Source organism: Salminus brasiliensis, chromosome 23 (assembly GCF_030463535.1).
Source record: "Salminus brasiliensis chromosome 23, fSalBra1.hap2, whole genome shotgun sequence".
Taxonomy (NCBI): domain Eukaryota; kingdom Metazoa; phylum Chordata; class Actinopteri; order Characiformes; family Bryconidae; genus Salminus; species Salminus brasiliensis.
The window spans coordinates 12,439,773-12,463,475 of NC_132900.1; the positions used below are offsets into that span (position 1 = coordinate 12,439,773).

Genomic DNA, 23,703 nt, shown 5'->3' on the forward strand with positions numbered 1-23,703 from the left:
ATCATGTCTATTAAGGATGCCAGATGGTGCTCTGCTGCAGCAAACCTAAGGATCGGAAGTGAATCGGAACCTTAAAAGCTGATACTCGACCCATAAAAAAAAAAAAAAAAATGCCTGGATCTGCCCTCAATCCTGAGTCGCTGGATTTGAATAGAGACATCCCTACTAAATATGTCTTAAGTCTTGCTCTGGTGCATTTCTCTAATATTGATTATTGATGAGTATGAGATTTTTGATTGATAACATGAGAATAATAGCAGATGAAAACAAAGAAGGACAAGGGGTTTATGATTTGGATATTAAACAGCCTGTCACCAAATATTCATAAGAGTGTAATATGTACACTAGTAAGATGGACACTGCTTTCAACATTGCTTCCCAAACCTGCTGTTTTTCTAGCATAGGAGCCCCAAACTGTTACCAACTCACATCCTTACTCAGATTAAGGCTCATGCACCTTCTGCCTGGGCCTCAGTGAACGTCCATGCACCTCACCATGGTGCTTTCCTTTAAGCACAAGCAGAGCTGGGTTAGTTTGACCAGGTTAGATTGCGTAATGCCATTTTGTAAGGGATTTGACCGGCTGATTAGTACGAGGATAAAGCATCCCTGTGAAGATTGAAACATCATTGGCTGGATGTTCTCACCAGCATTATGTGATTTCCACAGTGCTCAATAACAATAACCACATGGCCGGCCCTCGTGGCCGTGTCTGTTAACAGGCTCGGTTATCCCACTGCAGTGAGGTCAGACTAAACAGGAGGACCATCACTGAGGGGGAAGCCTTGTTGTCAAGGTCATCCGCTCTTGAATAATTGCTACCAGACTTAATCGAAACTCCAGACGCTGCAGATTCCTAATGGAATCAAATCAGCAGTTATCAGCGAAATTACAGTCTTAGATGGACAAAAGTATTGGGACAGCTGACATTTATAGTTTCTTCCTACAATAAGGGTAAAAAAGAGAGATTCTTCTGCTATTGTTGGAGTAGCTGTCTACTGTCTAGATAAGAATGCTTTCTGCTAGATTTTGGAGCATTGCTGTGAGAATTTGATTGCATTCAGAGACAATAGCATTAGGGAGGTTCCCACCTCATTACGTACATATTGGACGGAGCCCCATTTTTCCCGGAAAGCACCGTTCCACTGCTCCACAGCTCAATGCTTGGAGGGCTGTATACCCCTCTAGCCCAGGTCTGGCATTAGGCACTATTGGCACAATCTGCTGCAGAGAGTCCTGTTCTATTGGCAGTACTTTTTGACGAGCAGCTGAATGCATTCGGTACAAGGGGTGTCCACAAACATTTGGCCATGTAGTGTCTCTCAGTTTTGCCTCTGGAACGCGAACCCAGCTCGAATAAAGCTTTTCAAGGGCCTGTCATTTGTACTAAGAGTCATGTGGGAAAGTGTGTGTGTTGGTGTGTGGGTGGCTGAGTGTGTGGGACTGCATAGGATAAATGGCCCTTGTGTGCGTGCGTGTGTGTGTTTGTGCCGGGAGAGCACAGGACAGTCGAGCCGTTTCAAACGACTGACAACTGTTTTATATTCACATGTTCTAAACCCGGCAGCCTTCACTGTGGGAACCAGAGCGCCGCCTGACAGAATGAGTTTAACCGTGTGTGTGTGTGTGTGTGTGTGTGTGTGTGTGTGTGTGTGTGTGTGTGTGTGTGTGTGTGTGTGTGTGTGTGTGTGGCTGTTTGCTTTAAAATTCCTCTTAAATGAGACTTAAACACACTCCTATTCTCATCCATCACTATGGATTTGAGGCCTCACAGTTCCAGTGTAAATATCCGATATTGGCTAATGTAGATCCATTTACCTCTGAAACAGTTCATCTGGTTCGTTCGTCTGTCTCTCTCTGTGTGTGTGTGTTTGTGTGTTTTTTCGGAGCAATGCAGCAGTGTCTCAGCATGCGTCTCTTGGTGTATGTGCATGTCCCTCAGTGAGTGAGTGTGTGTGTGAAGAGAGAGTGATTAAGCAATCTGTGTTGATTTAATTGACTCACTTGAGCTGGAGTTAATGGCTGTTTTGGACGTGTTGATGTATTGCAGCAGCAGTTGGAGAGTCCGGTTGTTAAGGAGCATTGCATAACGCATCCTTTCAGCCAGTAACAAAACAACCCCCCCCTGCGTGTGTGTATTTGAGTGTGTGTGTGTGTTGTAAGCATGAGAGAATTAAGGGACCAAGCAAAAAGAGTAGAATAGGATGCTGATTGAATTTTAAGGACCTGAAAATTCCAGTAACTCATCAGCTCCTATTATTTGAAATGGTCAAACCCCTTGTTTAAGTTCAACGGTGACCCCTAACCACACCCCCCCACACACACACACTCCCTCCACTCCATCCCAACTAGGACTGTGTTGTTTCTGTGTACGCCTGTCTTCCGGATTCTCGTACATCGGCAGATCAATTTCCGTTTCTTATACACCGGTCAATAAACGCATAAGTGAAAAGCCACAGAAGCTGTAAGTAGGCGGGGTTGGGTCAGTGTGGTTAAGGTTGCTGGTCAGGTAGGCTTCAGCCCTGAAACCAGCTCTGAGGAGTTCAGAAACAAGGAGGTGGTTTCTGTGTTACGACTGATTAGTGTTGTGTGGATATGCATATGGCGCTGGTTTTAATGTTGTGGCAGATCGGTGTGTGAATGCAGTCTTATGTGAAATGGACAGTCATGTGACAAACAATAGTACACCCTCACCTTAAAAGCTGTACATAGGTCCATACTTCAGTATTCACTTTCATTATTAACAACAATTTCACAGACCCTAAAATAGAACCCTGTGGGACTCCACAAAATGTGCTAAACCAGGCAGGATGTTTAAAGTTAGGGTTCAGCGGGTTAAAAGGTCAGATCCTCGTCCTTCTGGGAGGCAAAGCCTCATGTAGATCCTCTTGAGGTATCTTTTTGAGCTGTTTTGCACTCTTCCTGCTCTCCGCTGAGGAAACGTATGGTGCTGCCACCCCCATGCTTCATTTTTTGGGATGATGTTTGGGGGAAGTAGGGGCAAGTGCTATGTTTGCTCCACACCTAATGCCTTGACTTGTGGCTGTAAAGCTTTGAGTATTTCTCATCTGACCTCAAAACCTTTGGGCAGTTCCTCTAAGTGATGGGTTTTCGGGCCAGACATCAAAGCAGTTCATTTTGAGGGTCAGTCTGTAGAAATTAGATACGGCACAGCATCAAAATCAGTGTCATTTGTACTAAGTATGAATCTGAATCTGATGAAGCCATACAATAATGAGTCAGTGTGTGTGTGTTCCTAAGTGATCTTCACCTTGGAAGTGTGTGTTGGGTGTGATATTGAGACATGAGCAGCTTTACGTTTGTATATGTGAGCATGTCTGTCAAGCACTAGCGGGTATACAGTGCTTCAGTGCATCATGCACCAAAATATGTGCCAGATCAGGGGTGTTCTCCGATGTCAAGTGTGCGTCTCAAAGCTGCGTGGATAAGCATGCGTGCGTCGGTGTGTGTGTGTGTGTGGTGTGTAATAAATCATGTAGAGTAAAATGGAGCAGTCGTAAATCACTCTGCCTTACACTACCAGTAAGAGGCAACATCTCTCTCTCTTTCTCCCCCTTCTTTGTTCTCCTTCTCTTTCTCTCTCTTCCCCCTGCAGCTCTCGCTGTCTTGCTCTCACTCTCTCATTCACTCTTGCGCTCCCTGTCTGTGTCTCTCTCTGTCCAGTAGGTGTTACTGTGGTTCTGTAATTGAGAAGGTGTGTGTGTGTGTTTCCAATTTGTACATTCGTTCTTTTTATGTTTTCCCTCTTTCTGAACACACTCCCTCACTGACTCACCCAGGGTCTGGCAGAGTCTATGAAATTCTGTCTCTTATTTTCTCTCTGTCTTAGTCAGTCTCTCTGTCTCTTATTCTCTCTGTCTTAGTCTCTCTTTGTCTTTCTGTCTCTTAGTCTCTCCATCAGTCTCTCTCTATCTCTCTCCCTCTTCTTCTCTTCCTATTCACTCTTTCCTGCTCATTCTCTCTCCATCCGTCCCTCTCCCTGTCCCTCTCTTTGTCTCTTAGTCTCTCTTCTCTTCCTATTCGCTCTTTCTCTCTCATTCTCCCTCCATCTCTCCCTCTTCTTCTCTTCCTATTCACTCTTTCTCTCTCGTTCTCCCTCCATCTCTCCCTCTTCTTCTCTCCCTATTCGCTCTTTCTCTCTGTTAGTCTCTTACCTCTCTTTTTCTCCATTTTCACGCTTTCTCCTCTTCTTTGCTCTCTGTCTTCTGTCTTCTCTCTCGCGCGTGTTCTCTTTCTCTCTGCAGTGCAGATGGAGTATGAGTGAAGTTCAGTCAGGGTGGATGTGATGGACATGCTTTGATTCTGATGCTTTACAATGAACCCAGTTAACACACACCACACACACACAGGCTGCTGATAACAGTACCAAGCCAGTGCTCATTGTTACGGCTTCCTTCAAAATCTCCAACAGGGGTGTGTGTGTGTGTGTGTGGTTTCAGTCATTCGTCTCTTCCACTCATTGTGAGTGTGTTTTCCTTCGTGGCGTATTTTTCATATTTCATAATTCAGCGGCGAGAGGAAGTAAGCGGTTGACCGACTGCCCTGTGCGGGCCGCACACCCACCACAGTAACCCAGTTAGCGTTCCCCTCACACTCACTGACTGACTGCATCTGTGAGCACTTTAAAGTACTATACAAGCAATTGCATTGCTTCTTCTGAAATCTTCTTCAGAAGCATTGCTGTGAGGATTTGATTGATTGCATTCAGTGATCAGATTTTGGATGATCACCACCCCAGCTCATCCCCCAAAACTCGCACCTCATCTCAAAAGTATTGGATGGAGCACCATCATTCCAGAAAACGCAGTTCCACTGCTCCACAGCTCAGTGCTGGAGGGCTTGATACCCCACCTAGGACACGTATGGCATTAAGCATGGTGCCAGTAGGTTCAGGTTTATCTGTTCCCTAGGGTCCTATTTTATTGGCAGTACTTTTCTACAGGGGATAGACAACTGTGTGGGTGTGCATTTACACATCTGTGTTAGCAAATAGCTGAACGCATTAATTAAAGGGTTGTCCACAAACATATGGAAATATAGTGTAACTGCTTGGGAACTTGGGCCCAGCACATGATTATGTAACTTTCTTGGCCATATAGACACACATACACACATGCACACAGAGACCAGACACCTGCAGACGCACTCAGACTCTCATTAAACTTTAATGTCCCGGGTGGTCAATCTGGTGCCATGAGCACATACAGTGACTCAGTGAATACCTTTTTCTCAAACACACACCACACATACACAGACACACACACATGTGCCTGCACGCACTAGTGTATTTCCCAGCAGCCGCTCACCATGCTCGACTGCTGAATAATTGATGTAATGGTCTCCTTCACAGTACAGTGTCGGGGAAAAGTGTTTGTGTGTGTGTGTGTGTGTGTGTGTGTAGGAGAGAGAATTAGTGTGTGTGTGTGTGTGTGTGTGTGTGTGTGTGTGTGTGTGGGTTTTATATCTCTCAAACCTCATAATTGTCTCGGAGGCATTTTCACGCAGGAAAATCGTTACGTGTGGACGATTTCCTGAAGCATCTGCGGGAATTTTATCCTGATCCATTTTAATTTCATAACGCACAAAACGATTAGCCTAATGGGGTCATAACCACCCTTATCAATACTGCAGCCTGAAGCCTCTCAGACGCTCTGTCCTGACTTCCGTCGTGGCCCTGTTCTATTGACTTGCACTGACATGCCAATTTATTAGGAACATTACATACTGTGTGGACCCCTGATGCATCTGGGAAGTGGTGTACGAGTGTAAAGCTACTAACGATCTGGGCAGTTATTGACCAGCAAAGTGATTCATTCAGATTTTCTCCGCTTTATGTAAATAAACTGTAGAGCGTTCCCTCCCTCTGTTTTTGAAATATTTCCATTCACACAGAGACGAAAACGCTTGCATTAGCATGCTATTCCTGCATGGGATGACAGTACGTCATAGAGACAGTACATCACTTTTATGTAGTGTACTATACAAGTCAGGAAATTACAAATTCTAGTTTTATGATTTATATAATTCACTTTATAAGATGTAATGAGGTATTTGAGATTCACCCAGAAACATTGCGGCGTTTTCCAAAGCTCAGGTTTCCCCGTCTTCACGACTACCCTGAAAACCTCCACTTTTAAAATCTCCACATTGGAAAGCTCAGTTTTCAGTGACCAAAGCGGTGTTTTGGTGTGTTGGTGGATGGAGCGAGACATGATGTCCCAGATGTGCTCAATCAGATTTAGGTCTGGGAAATGGGCGGGCCAGTCCATAGCTTCAATGCCTTCATCTTGCAGGAACTGCTGACACACTCCAGCCACATGAGGTCTAGCACTGTCCTGCATTAGGAGGAACCCAGGGCCAACCACACCAGCATATGGTCTCACAAGGGGTCTGAGGATCTCATCTCGGTACCTAATGGCAGTCAGGCTACCTCTGGCAAACACAGGGAGGGCTGTGCAGCCCGCCAAAGAAATGCCATCCCACACCATTACTGACCCACTGCCAAACCGGTCATGCTGAAGGATGTTGCAGGCAGCAGATCGCTCTCCACGGCATCTCCAGACTCTGTCACATCTGTCACATGTGCTCAGCGTGAATCTGCTTTCCTCTGTGAAGAGCACAGGGCGCCAGTGGCGAATTTGCCAATTCTGGTGTTCTCTGGCAAATGCACGGTGTTGGGCTGTGAGCACAACCCCCATCTGTGGACGTCGGGCCCTCATGCCATCCTCATGGAGTCAGTTTCCTGGTAGTGCCTCCAGCCTCTGGACACTACGCTGACAGACACAGCAAACCTTCTTTCCACAGCTCGCATTGATGTGCCATCCTGGATGAGCTGCACTACCTGAGCCACTTGTGTGGGTTGTAGGGTCTGTGTCATGCTACCACAAGTGTGAAACCACCACCAACATTCAAAAGTAATCAAAACATCAGCCAGAAAGCATAGGTACTGAGAAGTGGTCTGTGGTCCCCACCTGCAGAATCACTCCTTTATTGAGTGTGTCTTGGTAATTGCCAATAATTTCCACCTGTTGTCTATTCCATTTGCATAATAGCATGTGAAATAGATTGTCAATCAGTGTTGCTTCCTAAGTGGACAGTTTGATTTCACAGAAGTTTGATTTACTTTGAGTTATATTGTGTTGTTTAAGTGTTCCCTTTATTTTTTTGAGCAGTGTATATGTGTGTATGTGTGTATATATACACATTTGTATTCCCATTTTTAGAAATCGTTTTCATCGTTATTCTGCTATAGCATAAAAAGGCTGGGCTGCACTCAGAAATGGTGTGATTGACTGCTTTGGCTGGAAGAGTGCATCCACAGGACCCACATCGTGGCCTTTCTGTTCAGTACATGGAGTAGCGGAATTTGGGTGGTGCTCATTCAACATCCTGACCTCACTAATGCTCTTGTCCTCACAACAGTGCTCCAAAATAGGGACAGTTACTCCAACAAAAGCAGGATAAACGATGAATAAATGAATAAGCTAGTAGGTGTCCCAATACTTTTTTTTTTCATTTAGTCTTGCTCTCCAGACCACTGCTCTACGGACATTTATAGTGGAACTGAGAATTTCTATAAGAGGTTGTGGAATGAGAGGCTGGTGGGGGTCCAGAAGAACATGTGCTTCTACGCAAAGCTTCTACACGCTCGGAATGATCAGCCGTCATTTAAACCATGGGCTGATGTGTAGGTAGGTGCACATTGTAGTCTTACAATTGATGACCGTAGCATTTCTGTTGCTGCACATTTTATAACTCCCCTCCACCCCATCAGTCAATGGACAGGGACACCCATAGGACCACCACTGACCAGATATTATTTCGATAGTGGTCCATTCACAGCACAGCAATGAATGTAGCACTGACCAGTGACCCCTCATTAAGAGCTAGAGGATGACTGACAGAAAAATAAATGGTCTGTGCTGTACAACGTGTTTGAACCCAGCAGCCCTGCTGTGCCTGATGCACTCATATCAGAGCTACACACACTGCCACTGTCGGGGGTCACTGCTGTGCTGTGGCGGTTCATCACCCAAATAATATCTGTTCTGCGCTGGTCATTTCCCGGTCCCTTTCCATTGATGGACACACTGAGAAATTGCGCAGTAACAGATGGGCTAAGGTCAGTGTCGGGGTAGTTTTGGACATATTGAGTATTGAGCTGCTGTTTTAGGGTTCTAGAGTAGTGGTTCTCGGCTGCTGTCCAGCGATCCACGGTTCTGCACAATTTCAACTGTGTCCTGCAGCAGAACGTCTGCTGTAGCTCATCAGCTAATTATGGAGCCCTTCAGGAGTTGGAGGATGTATAGAAAGAAGAGTGAGGAGGAGTTTTTGATGCAGTACAGAGCAGTGGGGTTGAAGGACATGAGAATCCGTCGTGAAGAAGACCTCAGATAAGGGTTCGGTTTGCTGCTGTGGTTGTGAAACATGGAGATGTTAGGAGGTCTGGGTTAGGTCTAAATTTTGCCAAGTTTCTGTCCTATCAACGAACATTACTCAATGTTCTTCAGCTGTTGCAGTGTGTGAAACCAAACAAACCAGTGTAAGAAAAAATGTCAGATGGCTTCCATATCAGAGCCACCTATTATAGGTCTAAAGAACCTTTAGCCTGCATTCACATTACCAGGCTGAAGTGAGACTCATCTGAGTGATTGACTTATTTATTTCTTTTTGCAGTCTTTTTTAGTAGTTTGGATTAGGGATGTCCCGATTAGGTCACGATCAGTACCAAGAGCCCATCCAACTTCAACAATGGCTTGGCTTGACCCGCCACCCCGTAACATCCACGGAATACAAGTGTCCAGGCTTTTTTCTGTCCTGGCACCGAAGTGGGGAGAATTAACTTCCCCTGGGTGTCCGAACGGCGCTCGCTGTCTTCAAACGCAGACTGAAGACCCACCTGTTCCAAGATTACTTGGGTGAAGTGTACTGTAGAGTATTGTGGTCTCCATACTGACTTTTGGGTTTAGTAGTATCCAAGCTTAGCGGTATGTTTTGGATTCTAGATGACATGAACAAGCTACGGGTATTTACTGAGTAAACAGTTAAGCACTTTTGTAAGTTGATATGGATAAGAATGTCTGCTAAATGTTGAGTATCAACTGATAGTGCTCAGATCTTTGCATTGCTGTAAATAACACAGTCACAGTTTAGGTAAGATGTAAGAGGTAAGACACTCTGGACTGATATCTGTTGTCAGTCTACTGGTGTGTAATAACTGGTTTATAGTGGGTGAATAAGCTGTGATTTGGGTTTCTATAGCATGTGTGCATTAGCATTAGCCTCCACTTGGTTCTGAATGTGCTCTTCAGAGCTGGTTTAAAAAACAAAGAAAGGTGTGCGGTTCTCCCGCTGGTAAAACAGAGTGTTTCAGAGAGAGTTTTGTATAGGTTCAGATATTATGGTCTGTTTTCATGTTCATGTCCATAAATCCACGCTGAAGACTCTCAACTCTTTTATTTACCTTCTGAGAATATCTGCACTGCTGCCGGCTGGAGTGAACATCCATTAATGGCGCCTTGAGGAAACCAGCTGTGGATAAAACAAAGACTCAGAACTGGATTGGGATTAAAATAGTCGATACCCGATCCAATAAAATGTGCCTGCGTTGGCCCTCGTCTTGATTGACTGGAATGGTCCCAATCCTGAACAGTCCGATTTCATGCATTTTTTGCACATGTGCCGTTTCAGGGACAGATTCGTTCACAAAGCCCAAAGCAAGGCTTGTCCAATAGAAATCCCATTACTTCTTCTCCCCTGCTATTGAACAAGCTTGACGTTTGACCTAAATGATCTAATTAACTGGGAAAACCTGATTAGCATTTAGCCTGTGGGGAGTAGCGCCCTCTAGTGCCCTCTAGCTAAATCATTCAGCTGCCTTTTCTAAGCAGCAGTTCCAAAAGATACAGTGGCCACCTTCACCTTTCACAAACACATGCTTGCCTCACGCTCCCAGTTTAGTATTTTTTGATGATGAAGAGCGTCCAGGTAACAGGTGGTCATTTATTTTTGTTTCTTTTTTATGTAACGTCACTCGAGGAAAACCAGGATCAGATTAATAAGAACAGGTAAATAAACAAAGAAAATATGAAATATTGTTCAGTGGGATGGATACATGACCATTTCACTTGCATACATGTAGCTAGGGCACACACACACACACACATTCGCACATAGCAACAGTGAAGTGAGGTGCCATGGCAACAGAGAGTGGTCAGGATCCCAGCACATTGTAATTTGGGGCACAGAGTCTTCTCCTGTAACAGCCTTAAAATTTTAATGACGTGTGTGTGTGTGTGTGTGTGTGTGTGTGTGTGTGTGTGTGTGTGTGTGTGTGTGTCTTGCGACCTTATGTATCTCCTCAATCCATGTGATTCTGCATTGAGCATGCGCCTTGGTGTAACTTCCAGTTACCTGAGAAGTGTGGTGAAACGCATCTCGGAGTGTGTGAGACTGTGTGTAGTGTATATGTGTGTGTGTGTGTGGTATTAGGAAGCTCTGATGCTTGTTCAGGATGATGATGAGTCTCTTCAGTCTTCTTAAAAAGAGAAGGACCCTGCAGTTGCCTCGAGAGCTTCTTACAGAGGTGTGTAACGACTGTGTGTGTGAGTTTCTGCAGGTGTTTTCTGTAGGCAGGTCAGACTTCCTCACTTACCAGTTGAATCAAGGTTCCAGAACACTTCTACTATCGCTTGTTGTAGCTGTGTGATGCAGTTTAGCCCTGATTCACTAAGTCCTGACCGATATGACATTTCAGCAGGTTTTAAGTGGTTTAAAATGATCCCATTTATCCCCTTTATTTATTCATTATTTAGCATTTCTACATTTCAGTGATGGCCTGCAATAGTATTGGTTAAACTGTTCACTGCCCCCCCTTATGTTTGTTATATTGTCATGGTCTCACTTCTCTTTGTTTTTGCCGTTTTTAACATTTTAACAATGTCTTGTAATTACTTGTGATTTTGACAATGTTATCCCAGCATCTCCCATTCCAAACTTGAGGAGAGACCAGCCACATCTTGACTGTATCTGGAGTAATGGTAATTAGGCTTTACAGATCACTGGTGTAACAGATCACACTTTCGAGTCACAAGTCAGATCATTTATTTTTTATTTATTTTTTATTTATTTATTGTGAAATAGTAATATTAACTTTTCAGTTTGAACAGACTTTGAGCTCCTGCTTTGTTTGTACTAGTGACTTTTATTTTGACAGGGTCTGGTGTCGCGGTTGAGTGGTGGTGGGGGCTTCTCCCTGGTGTTTGTTTTTATTTATTTATTTATTGTCGTTAATGTTAATTACATAATAAAGTTTCTATTCAAGTGCATCCTTCCCATACGTTCCCCACGTCTCACACTTCTAGAACTCTGCTCTCCACTCACACGCACACACCAGAGTGAGGTCAGTGAAGGTGTGTGACCATGCTCGATGTGCTACCTCATTGCTGCTGAGTCTGTATGTTTTCAGATTGAGGGAATTACTACTGTAAGAAGTAACAGCAGCAGAAAAACTCTGTTCCACCCTGTTATGGTCCAATTTTAGCCATTAGTCCACGCCTCGCATGCACCCTGAACCGTAGTGGTGCGGATCATTTGTGATGCGCCATACCATTACTCTACTCCATAAACTATTCGTTTAAATGAGGGTGGGGTGGAGCCCTATTTGGGGTTTAACCCTTGCACTGAGAGATTGTGAGTTTGGATGTCATTAGGAAAAATGGCTGTAATTACTGTTGAGCTGTTGACTGTGTTTTTGCTGAAACCAGTGCAGGTTGCATGATGATGACTGGCTCTGTCTGAGCTTTGCTGTAGCCTCATTGTGCCAGTGCAAAACTGAAGAAGCAAGGAATGATCAGCTGCAGCTGGTGCAGTTCTCCCCCCCCCCCCCCCCCCCCCCCCTTCAGTATTTCAATACTAGAACATAAGGATAACTGAGATACAGGTGACATACAAAACAGAGAGGAGAGAAGAAAGGAAAACTGAGGAGGTTGAAGATCAGACGAGATCTGACATCAGTCTATGCTTCTTTCCAAATATTCAGAAATGTTCCCACTGTGCATGTTTGTGTATCGTGTTTCACTAGAATCCAGTTCCATTTGTATGATGAAAAGCATCTCGTTTAGCTGTCTCCTGAAGCACAGCGCGTTTGGTGATTTCCATGTCAGCCGTCTAACTTGTTTTGACTGTGAATAGACCAACCATCAAGGCCTTCTGTTGTGTGTAAGGGAGGAAGGTTTGTAAGAACATCCCAAAAATTGTCTGGAGACAGATTTCTTTTGAGGCTATTCTTGAGTCTGGTGGATCTGGGTGTGTGAGGTCCTGTATGGGTTGGAGTGCAGCTGTGGTGATCTGCCCGAGGTGGGCTTTTGCCATTCTCTGAAGGACTTTGTGTTATGCATCTAGTTAGAAAGCTCTCCATCGTGGACCTGCAGAAGTTGCTAAAGACCTGCACAGCGTCCATTCTGTTGTGTGGGAACAGAGCTGTGTATATTGCTCAGTTTTAAAGTAGTAAAGCCTGTGAGGGGCCTTAAAGTGAACAGGCTTGAATATGGAATTTCTCCACATGTAAATGGTATCACTCCACCTCACCATGTAAAACTAGCCCGTCCAAATAGGGCTTAAGGGAGGGAGCTCAATCAATAAATGTGAAATCGTCGGTCTGACAACAACTACAAATGTTAAACTGCTCCGAGTCAGGAGAGAGAAGCTGGTTAAGCACTGTGGGTAATGTAGTTTTTGTGCTTTCAGGAGGAGGCACAAGAAGAGGAAGACAACGGCCGGATCGATCCAGTAGGCCGAGCGGATACCTGTTTAGAGCATGTTGGCGTGAGGTCACTAGAGTAAGTCTCGGTCTTTTTATTCACCCGGTGCTTTACTAACACACACACACACACACACACACACACAGAGAGAGAGCTTTGGTCTGTGGTTAACCCCTATTATAAGCATGTGTTTAGCAGTGTTGCGCTCACTCTGTGCTGCTTGTTTTTAATCTCCCTGTCCCTGGCCTCAGTTTGATCTGCAGGTAATGAATCATGCTGCTTTTGTTGTTGTTGCTGCTGCTGCTGCTGATGCTGCTATCTTGTTTTCGCTCATGTTAGGATGCACTTTCTAAAAGATAACGGCTTCCCTCTCTTCAAAGACTGCTGCTGTTTTCCTGTGACTGTCCATTACTGTCTGTAGGAATGTGTGAACAAGAGTCCTTCCAAATCTGCAAATACCTATGTTGGTCATGTCGAATGAACACATTCCGTACAAATACTATAGAATTCTGAAGCTATGCATTACTTTTTACAGAAAAATTGCACAACCTTTTGTCATTTGAAAACATCAGCAGTCCTTTACATTGCATTTCCTCACAACCTGTGTGTGTGTGTGTGTGTGTGTGTGTATATATATGTATATATATATATATATATATATATATATATATATATATATATATATATATATATATATATATATATAAGATGTATTTTTACCTATTGTTTAATAGCAACGATACAAACCTACAGTGTTTGTGTGATTTTCTGTGGATTAGTGACTTAAGAAATTAGGGTATTAAAAAAAGATACAAATTATGAAAAGGTCACCATTCAATGTTTAAATTAGACACACCCTGAAAATAGTTGATGTAGTTCTGCCGGGATCCCTAATATTGTAAACAGTGGCCAAAGATTTTATTTTCATAGTATAAAAATCACCCCAGCGTCTGCATAGAATCTGAGTTAAAGTACAACACTGTCTAGAGGTCGGTGTTTAAACATGACACAAAATGAACCCCTGTCTTCCAGGGATTAAACTATTCCAGTCTTAAACTATTAAATGTAATGTTACATTACTGATTTGTAACGCACTCCATACTGTTACATCTCTGATCTGTTACACACTCCATACGGTTACATCACTGATCTGTAACACACTCCATACGGGTACATTACTGATCTGTAACCCACTCCATACGGTTACATCACTGATCTGTAACACACTCCATACGGTTACATCACTGATCTGTAACACACTCCATACGGTTACATCACTGATCTGTAACACACTCCATACGGTTACATCACTGATCTGTAACACACTCCATACATGTGTGTGTGTGTGTGTGTGTGTGTGTGTGTGTGTGTTAGTTTGTACTCTCTTTGGTTTGTCTTGATGTTATTCATTTTGTTAAGAAATTATTTTTCCACCAATGAGCCAAAACATTAAGACCAATATGGCCTGCCTAATATCCTCTTGGACCTGGTGGCCAGAACAGCCCGTTTTACAAGAGCTCTGAAGGTGCACTATGGTATCTGGTACCAAGACATTAGCATTACATCCTTTATGCCTGCTGTTAGTTCCATCGTCCATATTGGATTGCACTTGTTCTAACAGGTCTCACATCTTACTAGCCTTCATGCTTGACCATTTCTCCCTCATCCAGCATGTCAGCCATGAGATCCTACTGTTCAGTTACCATCTAATGTAGATCCCAGACCTTAGTTGACATGCACCATTAAAATGAGGTTATTTGCTTTGTCTGTGGGTGGTCGTCATGTTTCTGCTCATTGATGAACATTAGTTGATGTTTATCTAATAATTCTACGTGACTCTCTCTCTCTCTCTCTCTCTCTCTCTCTCTCTCTCTCTCTCTCTCTCTCTCTCTCCCTCTCCCTCTCAGCGATGTGGTGAAGTTGGTCGAGGTGTCCAACGATGGAGGGCCGCTGGGTATCCATGTCGTGCCTTTCAGTGGCCGTGACCGCAGGTAATCACAGCGTGGGTGTGTTTGTTCTCGTACCTTTCTGGGACCAATGTGTTCTGACTTTTGAGAAAAACTATAGGAAAAGAGAACCAATGCAATGTCAGAATCAACAACATGGTCCCGAAGGTAGGTATAGGGTTAGACTAATGACTGTAGAAGTCATGTATGCAGTGATTTCTTTCCCTTCCGTGTTGTGGGAATGAGGTGGAGCCAGACTCGCCTACCTTCTCCCAGGCCAAGCATGTCTCTTTATTGAGCTTACAGCGTAGAAGCAAAGCTCCTAGTGTGATGTTGGTCAGCACAGACGTCTGTTAGCTGTTGGATCGGATCCAGGGAGCCACGCTTTTCTACGAGTATGTTGGCTGTCTAGCGATGCTGCGTCAGCGTCAGTTCGACCGGAGGGCGTGGCTGACTTCACGCGTGTTAGAGGAGACGTGTTAGTCCTCCCTGTGTTGGGGCCATTACTAGCGATGGGGGGGATTGGGTAATTAGCCTTCCAAATGGGGTGAAAATTAGACATAAATTATTACTATTTTGTTAATGGGCTGTTGTGTCATTGAAACCCGGATGGGTAGAGCTGCACATCATACTGCACCCTGCCAGCAGAGGTGCTAGACCAGTGGTTGCTTTCTTTTAAGAGGCATTGCACTGTCCATGCTTTCTATGGTCGCTAGATTAGACCTAAAAACTATCCCAATTGCACTAAAAAACATTTGTCCACTATACTATACAGCAGCGTAGACCATCTGAGAAAAGGCTGTTGATCATGGCAGTGAGTGTTAATTTGTTAAAAGAAAAAAGAATAAATACAAATAAACAAAAACAGTGCATTCTGATTTGCCGCTGGTGTTCATGTTCACCATTTCCAAAGCTCTTTCTGAGAAAGGCCAGTAGTTTATCTAATCGGTCCCTCATTAAAGTAAAGAGACTAAGCTTTTGTGAGCCTCTGTACCAGGTGGTCATCAGGACCAGATAACGTGGGGCCATATGTAGCATGATGAGTACATACACACACATCAGTCACCAAGTCTCCAGGTCTCTGTAAAGCATATGCATCTTCTCACGCATGCATGCATGTGCATACTCTCACACACACATTCTTTTACACTGTTCCACTCGAGCAGTAACTAGGCTGCTTGTGTGTGCCGGTTTGCTCTTCATCAGTGCTGTCACTGTAGTTCAGAATGAACAGACACTGAGCAGATCCACACAGAGTACTAGCATACTTTTGCAACGCACACACACACACACACACACACACACACACACACACACACACAAAACACAGTAAGCCGGACACTCCACCATCTCTATACTCCACACAAACTGCTAGAATGTCAGTGTATCATACACTTTGTCCTCATGTTTGTGGACACCCACTCTAATGAATGCATTCAGCTTTAAGTTGCAACAATTGTGTAATGGTTGTGTAAATGTTCTATTTCTCTCTCTCTCACACACACACACAGCTTGTCTAGTCCCTCTAGAGAAGTATTGTTAATTGAATAGTTCTCTCTGGAGCAGTTACTCCAACAAAAGCAGCACAACTTTTTTTTTTTTTTTTTTTTTTAAATGACCTTTGATTTTGGATGAAACAATGAATGAGCAGGTGTCCCAATACTTTTGCCACTGGGCATCATAAAGCATTGAGCATTTGCAGTTGAATTAAGTTACTTAGGTAGAAGGATGTTGAGTTAGGAGTCCTCCCTAAGCACTCTTTATTAGTGTAAAGTGATGTGCTTGTCCAGCTGGGGTACCAAAGCCTGGTCTGCTGGGGGTTAAGGAAGGGTTGTCCACTGCGCTACACCAACTGCTTAAGTTGTAAACTAAGTGCTTTGTTTGTTTTCGTTATTTTAAGCAGTTTAAGTATTTGAGGCTACATCCGTACATTTTTTAAGTAATGTGATATTGTCTTCAAGGGAGCTTTTTAAAAGCCTTTCCGGTATGAGTAGTTGTACTGAAATGTAGTGTAATGGATCACAACATGCATGGTTCTTGGATGTGGATCATGGATTCCCGGCATGGAATTTTTCAGTAATTTTAGCTTGTTTGAAAGTAATGCTGCTTACTTTGTATTAGTTACTTTTATTTTGGCATGGTTTGTTTGAATTAGTAACTTATTTTGCCATGGTTTGTTTGTATTAATGACTTTTATTTAGAAACTGCTTGTTTTACTGTGGCATGGCCTGTTTGTATTAGTGATTTATATTTAGACTCTGTTTGTTTGTTTTAGTGTCTTTTATTTTGGCATGGCCTGTTCATTCGTTTGTATCAGTGACTTTGATTTTACCATGGCCTGTTTGTATTAGTGACTTTTATTTTGGCTGTCTTTTTGGTCCTTTATAAGTGACTTATTTTGGCATGACCTTTTTGGTCCTTTGTATTGTGGCATGGACTGTTTGTATTAGTGACTTTTATTGTGGCATGGCCTGTTTGTTTGTATTAGTGACTTTTATTGTGGCATGGCCTGTTTGTTTGTTTGTATTAGTGACTTTGATATTGACAAGGTTCTTTTGTTTTAGTGACTCTTATTTTGGCACAGTCTTTTTGGTCCTTTGTAATGTGTATGTGATCTACTCGTTGTGTGAAGCGGTTACCTCGCTCTCTCGCCCGTGTCCATATGAGGCTTCCACACCTCACACACACACAACTCTAGGCTGTTTATTCGTGGTTCAGGTGGGTCCTGGACAGCCGGGGCGGTTCCCTTTGGATCTCGGATTATCTGTGATCCGCTACACCACTAGTAGTGAATCCTAATGAGTAACTTAACGCAGTGACTCAAACTGCTGTTAATTTAAGCTTAAGAATGCCCCCTCTGCACTGTTCACTTAGCACTACATCTCCTCTTACTCTAAATATCAACAGTCGGGGGTCAGTCTGAGCCTTTCTGTGTGTTTCAGTTTAATCATGGCAGTGCAGGAAGACGGGATCTGTGTACTCGCAAGGCTGTAGATTAAATTGCATTCAAATGAGCTGCGTTTTAAAGTAAACGGACGCGTCCAGCGGAACAGAACGGACCTGATTGTGTGTTTAAAGAGCAACAGAGTTAGCGCTGGCTGAAGTAATCTTGCTGAAAGCTTTTTTATATTTGTCGAATTCTCATTTCCTCCCGTTGTTCAGCGAGAGTGCCCCGTACTCAAAATATGAGACCGTAAAAGTTAGAAAGCGTTGTAGAAATGTATTCCTGCTAAAGATCGCCTAATGACTGAGAGTGTTTTATGGCCCTGCTGTACTTACGGTTTTGTTGAGTTGAGTCTCAGGGAGGTTATTATGGCGTTCAGAAAATGGTTTATGGACGAACCTGCCAGGCGCTCAGGCTGGGCTTATGGAGATTGATTGGAATGAAGTATGGAGCTCTGAGAAGGTGCAGGTCTTTTAATAAGATGAAGAGTTGAGGGCTTCTGGTTGTCTCTGGTTTGCCGGATGCTGGTCATTGCCATAATGGTGGTGCTGTTTGAACGTCCTAGTGTGTGTTTAGGGGTTTGTTTATCTGTGTGGTTTGTGTTAATAAGCCTTGCAACTACAGGTGGAGGTTTGAGAGAGCTTTGTTGAGTGTATTACAAGCTATAATAATAATGGCAATTTGGAAAACTGGCATTTAACACCACTTATCCCTATAAGATGGACACAGTGTCTTTTTTTTTTTTTTGCTGTTGAATCTGTTATTCTGCATTAATAACATGATGGCTCAGTTCTTTTGTTGCTTTTCTGTGATTAGCAAAGCCAACATTTAACAGGGACTACAATGGTACTAGTGTTGCATCCCGTTGTCAAAGTATTTACAGAACTGAAACAGGTTGCCTTACAGTCTTGCAATCTCCCCAACATATCCATTTTAAAAAAGCATGCCCACAACATTATGCTGCCACCTCCATGCTTCACTTTCGGAACGGTGTTTGTAGAATTTTCTCCAGAATGCTTTGTTTTTCCTTACTTAACCAAAAAACCTTATCCTACACATTTGATGGGTTACTCCGATGCTGCCTTGAAATAATAATAAAGTGTAAGAAAGTGTGTGTGTGTGTGTGTGTGTGTGTGTGTGTGTGTGTGTGTGTGTGTGTGTGTGTGTAATTCTCATTGCTCAATGCTAAAGATTGATCAGAGTTTTTGTTGCCGTACATTTATTTATTTAGTTATTTAAATGACTTAACCTTCTTTTAAGCCAAATATGATCTGTGAGACATTAGTCATGATTGGGTAAAACAGCAATATGGTAAAAACCAAGCAACTAGCAGGCTAAGGCACCTCGAGGATCGCTGGTTCGAATTTCAGGTCATCCGCAGCCAGAGCCTGAAAGAGCACAACTGACCTTGCTCTCGCTGGGTGGGCAGATATCTGTCTGTCTGTCTGTCTCTGTCTCTCTCTCTCTCTCTCCCCACTATTTCAGTGTGCTGATGGCTGGCATGGGTGTCTACCAGCTGATGCATCAGAGCTGGTGACCTGCCGCTTTCCTCAGAGCGTGTTGGTTGCCCAGTGACACTGCATATATGGCAGTCTCAAAAAAGGTGGCAGTGGCTGGTTGTGCATATGTCAGTCCTACTCCTCCCAGTGTCAGGAGCCTTACATGGGAGGGGGAGAGTACTAATGAGTGGGTTGGGTAAAACACTGCCCTGTCAGTTGGCATACAAAGGAATGCAGTAAAACCTAACTGCCAGTGTTTGCCTGAAGATTGTAGCCCTATTAGAAGGGCAGGATCAGTGGAGAGAAGACTGAAGGGTGTTTGTGTGTTGGTTGCAGGACGCTGGGACTTCTGGTGAAGAGGTTGGAGCGAGGAGGAAAGGCCCAGCAGCAGGGTTTGTTCCAGGAGAATGACTGCATCATTCGCATCAACAATGGAGACCTGTGCAACGTCCGCTTCGAACAGTAAGACTCCAATTGACTCGTATTCCCCTGACCTAACCCCTGAACTGTAGACACAGTAACGAGCACCTCTCTTCTCATCCCACCACTGCTTGGCCAGAAAGGAGTTTGGAGCACTTTTGTTTACCACATAAAAACAAACAACAACTTTCACCTCTGTCTTTTTCCACAGAGCTCAGAACATGTTCCGCCAGGCGATGCGTTCTCCGCTAATTCTCTTCCACGTGGTTCCATCAGCGAGGAGAGCAGAATATGAGAAAATCTCCCACAACGAGCGAAACCCTGCCTTCAACCACACCAACGCCGGACGCTTCAGCCCCGACTCTCTCATCAGCGAGCCAATCAACATGGCCGATCTCGATGTCACATGTCAAAGGATTCCACAGCCCAGGCCACAACCTCGAAACGATCCCATTCAGCAACCAGCTGGCTCCATGGGCAAACCTCCCTCAGGTCAGGTCTCGTCCCCTCAGAGGGCTGTGAGCTCCACCCCAACGCTGGGTTTCAGTAAAAGGTTCGGACGGAGACTCGGGATCCAGCTGAAGAAAGGTACAAAGTCTACATTTCACTGCACGTTTAAGTTTGTTTTCCATATATATATATATATATATATATATATATATATATATATATATATATATATATATATATATATATATATATATATATATATATATATTAATTATTATTACTAGTGATTTAAAAATTCAGTTCTATTGCATTGTCTAACTCCACCTTTATTGCAGATGAAATTAAGGGGAATAAAGGAGAAAAGGAGTTGAAACTCCTCAGTTCATCCAGCATCTATTAACGTAGACGTTAATTAGGCTCTATTCTTATTCTTGTGGATGTATGAGATGTTAAGTTTGATCAATCAACAGTCTACGAGAAGGTAGTCGTGTGACTCCAGTCACGTCTCCGAAAACTGTACAAAAATCAATGAGAAAATGAGACAATATCTCTTCATAAGCCTTTGCAGTGTGATGTAGTGTAGCCAAGGCTTAAGACAGTGATGTGCAGTGAAACCCAGAATCATTTGGAAGTCTTTGTAAAAATGGTTGAAATCTGCCCCTTAAAGGTCGCTGTTTCTGACGGAGTAAGTGTATGATTTCTTGGACTCGCTGGATGCCGGTAAAGGTTACTGTATTGTTGATGGTGTGGAAATGTCAGGGTGCTGTGATCCCCCGTGGCTTTTTGGATTCTCTTGCGTCTTAAGTCGCTGTTTTGGAAGAAAGATTGAGTGAAATGTCAGCTAGTCTGCTGGGGGACAGATAGGAGCCCCTGCTCCCTGTCATTGCTTTTTCCTGCGAGCAGTGACGAGGAAGGAATAGGACAGAGTGGTGTCCTGGTTTTTAGTCTACGACTCCCTCTGCTTGAATGCTGGTTAAAAAATATCAGCCAGTCAAAGAGTAATCCATTGAGTAAGTCCAGCATTGTTTAGAGCCTGTTATATAGTACAAAGATAGTAGTCATGTAAATAATTACATATGCATTATATGCCCAAATGTCTGTGGACTCCCCTTTTAATGAGTGCAGTTAGCCACTGTAAGTTGCACCCATTGCCTGACACAGATATGCCAAAGCCCAAACATCACACAGCTTGTCAGGTATTGCCAATAGAACTGGAGCAGATAAACATGAGCCTATTGGCATAATGCCTAATGCCAGGTGTGGGCTAGAGGGGTATAAAGCCCCCCCCAGCATTAAGCTGTGGAACAGAAGAAGTGTGTTCTCTGGATTGATGGTGCTCCATCCAGTTTGTTAGGGATGGCTACTAATAGCCATACTAATGGTCTTGTCAGTGAATGCAATCAAATGCTCACAGTAATGTTCCAGAATCTAGTAGAAAACCTTCCCAGGACAGTAGTGACATTTACTCCAACTAAAGTTGAATACCCTTGATTTTGGCAGAAAACCTATGTATAAGCAGGTGTCCCAATACTTTTGTCCATGTTGTGTACACTGAATTACAACAAATGATGTCAAATTCAGCTATAATGGAAAACATTGTTTTAACATTTGTGAAAATATACAATTATTTTACTTACAAAGTGCACAAAGACATAATTTTGAACAGTTTGGTACAAAAGTATTTGGACCGTGATCATATTAGTAATTAGCTCTCAATTATAATTATAGTAATCAAGATGTGGTTGAAGTGCAGGCTTCCAGCTTTATTTCAAGCATTTAAAATTCATTAACTGATTAGGAATCAGCCATTTTTATTTTTACATAGTCCCTCCATTTTCACAGGCTCAAAAGTAATTGGACAAGTAGTTGGACTGCTAAGACCCACAAACAAAGCAGCAACTGAAGGCTGCAGTAAAGGCCAGTGCACCTCTTGGGAGGATAGGTCAGCATTTGGTTGATGTCCATGGATTCCACACTTCAGGCAGTTATTGACTGCAGAGGAGTTCCATCCGTGTATTAAAATGTGAAAATGGAGGGTGTGTGGAAAGAATAAAAAATACAAAAATAAAAAGGCTGTGATTTCTAAATGGCTAATGAAATCCCCTTCCCATAAAGCAGAAAATCTACACTTCAGTTGCTTCGTTTAAAAAAAATCCATTGTAGTCGTTTTAGTCTTTGTCCAGATACTTGTGGACGCAACTGTACAACTGTTGAAAGTGTATAGCTCTGTATACATTGCGGACGTGAAGTGACTTTACGGCAGCGTTTTAAGATCCAGGCCAGTCAAATTTTATATGTATATTTTTATACAGTCATATCAGATTATTATGACATCATATGTGCATCATAAATGCCATGTGACAGGGTTTGCTACTCGTATAAATAAGCGAACACGCACATTCCCACTACAATGTTAGTGGTCATCATATTCTAATGTGTGTATGTTGTATAGATCTTTTAGACATGACATCATATCTTATATGTATTTCAATATATTAGACATACAGTAAAATGATTATTTAAAAAAATAATAATAATAAAGGCAAGACTAAAGTTTTCCTGAGAGCACATAAACAAAGACCAGGACATCTGGAACAGAGTGCTACGCACAGGTGTATTGTCAGTCTTGTCTTGAGGATTATTTATGTATTTATTTTTTACACTGCCAGCGTTTTCTCCTTGCACACCTCCCATGGCCGTCCCATGTGCAGTTGTGCACTTTTCTGATGGTAGATGCAGGAACTTCACTCTGGACATCAGCTGTAGCGAGAGCTACCTGTAGATCCGGTGCTGACATTTTAGGGTTGTTGAGACTTCTTTACTTTAAAGAGGTCTGCTCTGTAGCTGAACTAGCTAGGACAGCTTGCCCTGGCCATGTTGGCAGTTGTTTTACTTGTGAATGTTTTAGCGCACAGGTCTTTTAAACCTCTTTGCAGACTCATCTGCACCTACAACCGTCTTTCTGAAGGCCTTGGACAGCTCTTTGGATCTGCCCATGGTGATCCTCATCACTCACTTCAACAATCAGGAGCAAACCAGACTAAATCTGTCTAAGTCTGAGGTTTAAATAAGACTGGCTCCTCCAAGATCTTCTATAACCAGGATGTGCTGATGTGCTGCACCTGATTCTAATTTTAGGCTTCACAAAAAAATGATTTTTTTAGTCATTATTTCAGTTTTTGATGTATTTAGTGATATTGCCTCCGTCTCCCAGTATCGTTACTATAGTGATCAAATTTCCAAATGTTTAAATGTTCCCAAAAAAATACTCATGGGGTGTCCTAACCTTTTCACATGTCTGTATATGTAACGTGGACAAATACACTTAATCAAAAAAAATGGACAGACATTCCTAGAGCTGCAGCTTTTGAGGGTTGCCCGCAGCATTGGGGTAGCATTATATAAACAAATGGGGCAGTAAATGACCCAGACTGTTTCTCAGACACAGTCACACAACTGCACAGTCGCATTGTCCTCATAGCCGTGTGTGTTCGTATGTATGTGTGTCGGTGCGTCTGTGCATCTGTGCAATATCCACCCTGCTGTGAGTGAGGGGGTGGGGTGTGAATTGATTGACAGCTGTTGGCATGAAGCTTGGCACCTCCGAGCAGACAGGTGGCACGGCGGGCGCAGGGGGCACCGCGGGGTTGCTAAGCAGCGGT

At 43.3% G+C, this 23,703-nt stretch overlaps 1 protein-coding gene across 2 annotated transcripts in view; it reads left to right on the forward strand.

Annotated features, from left to right (window-relative positions):
• The window catches only part of pard3ab (par-3 family cell polarity regulator alpha, b), a 185,061-nt gene that overhangs the window by 53,675 nt on the left and 107,683 nt on the right, over positions 1–23,703 (forward strand). For both annotated transcript variants that reach the window (XM_072668370.1, XM_072668371.1), the window contains exons 6-9: positions 12,769–12,860; positions 14,690–14,773; positions 19,508–19,633; positions 19,803–20,179. In XM_072668370.1, coding sequence (XP_072524471.1) covers positions 12,769–12,860; positions 14,690–14,773; positions 19,508–19,633; positions 19,803–20,179 — 679 coding nt within the window. The remainder of the gene's footprint in view (positions 1–12,768; positions 12,861–14,689; positions 14,774–19,507; positions 19,634–19,802; positions 20,180–23,703) is intronic.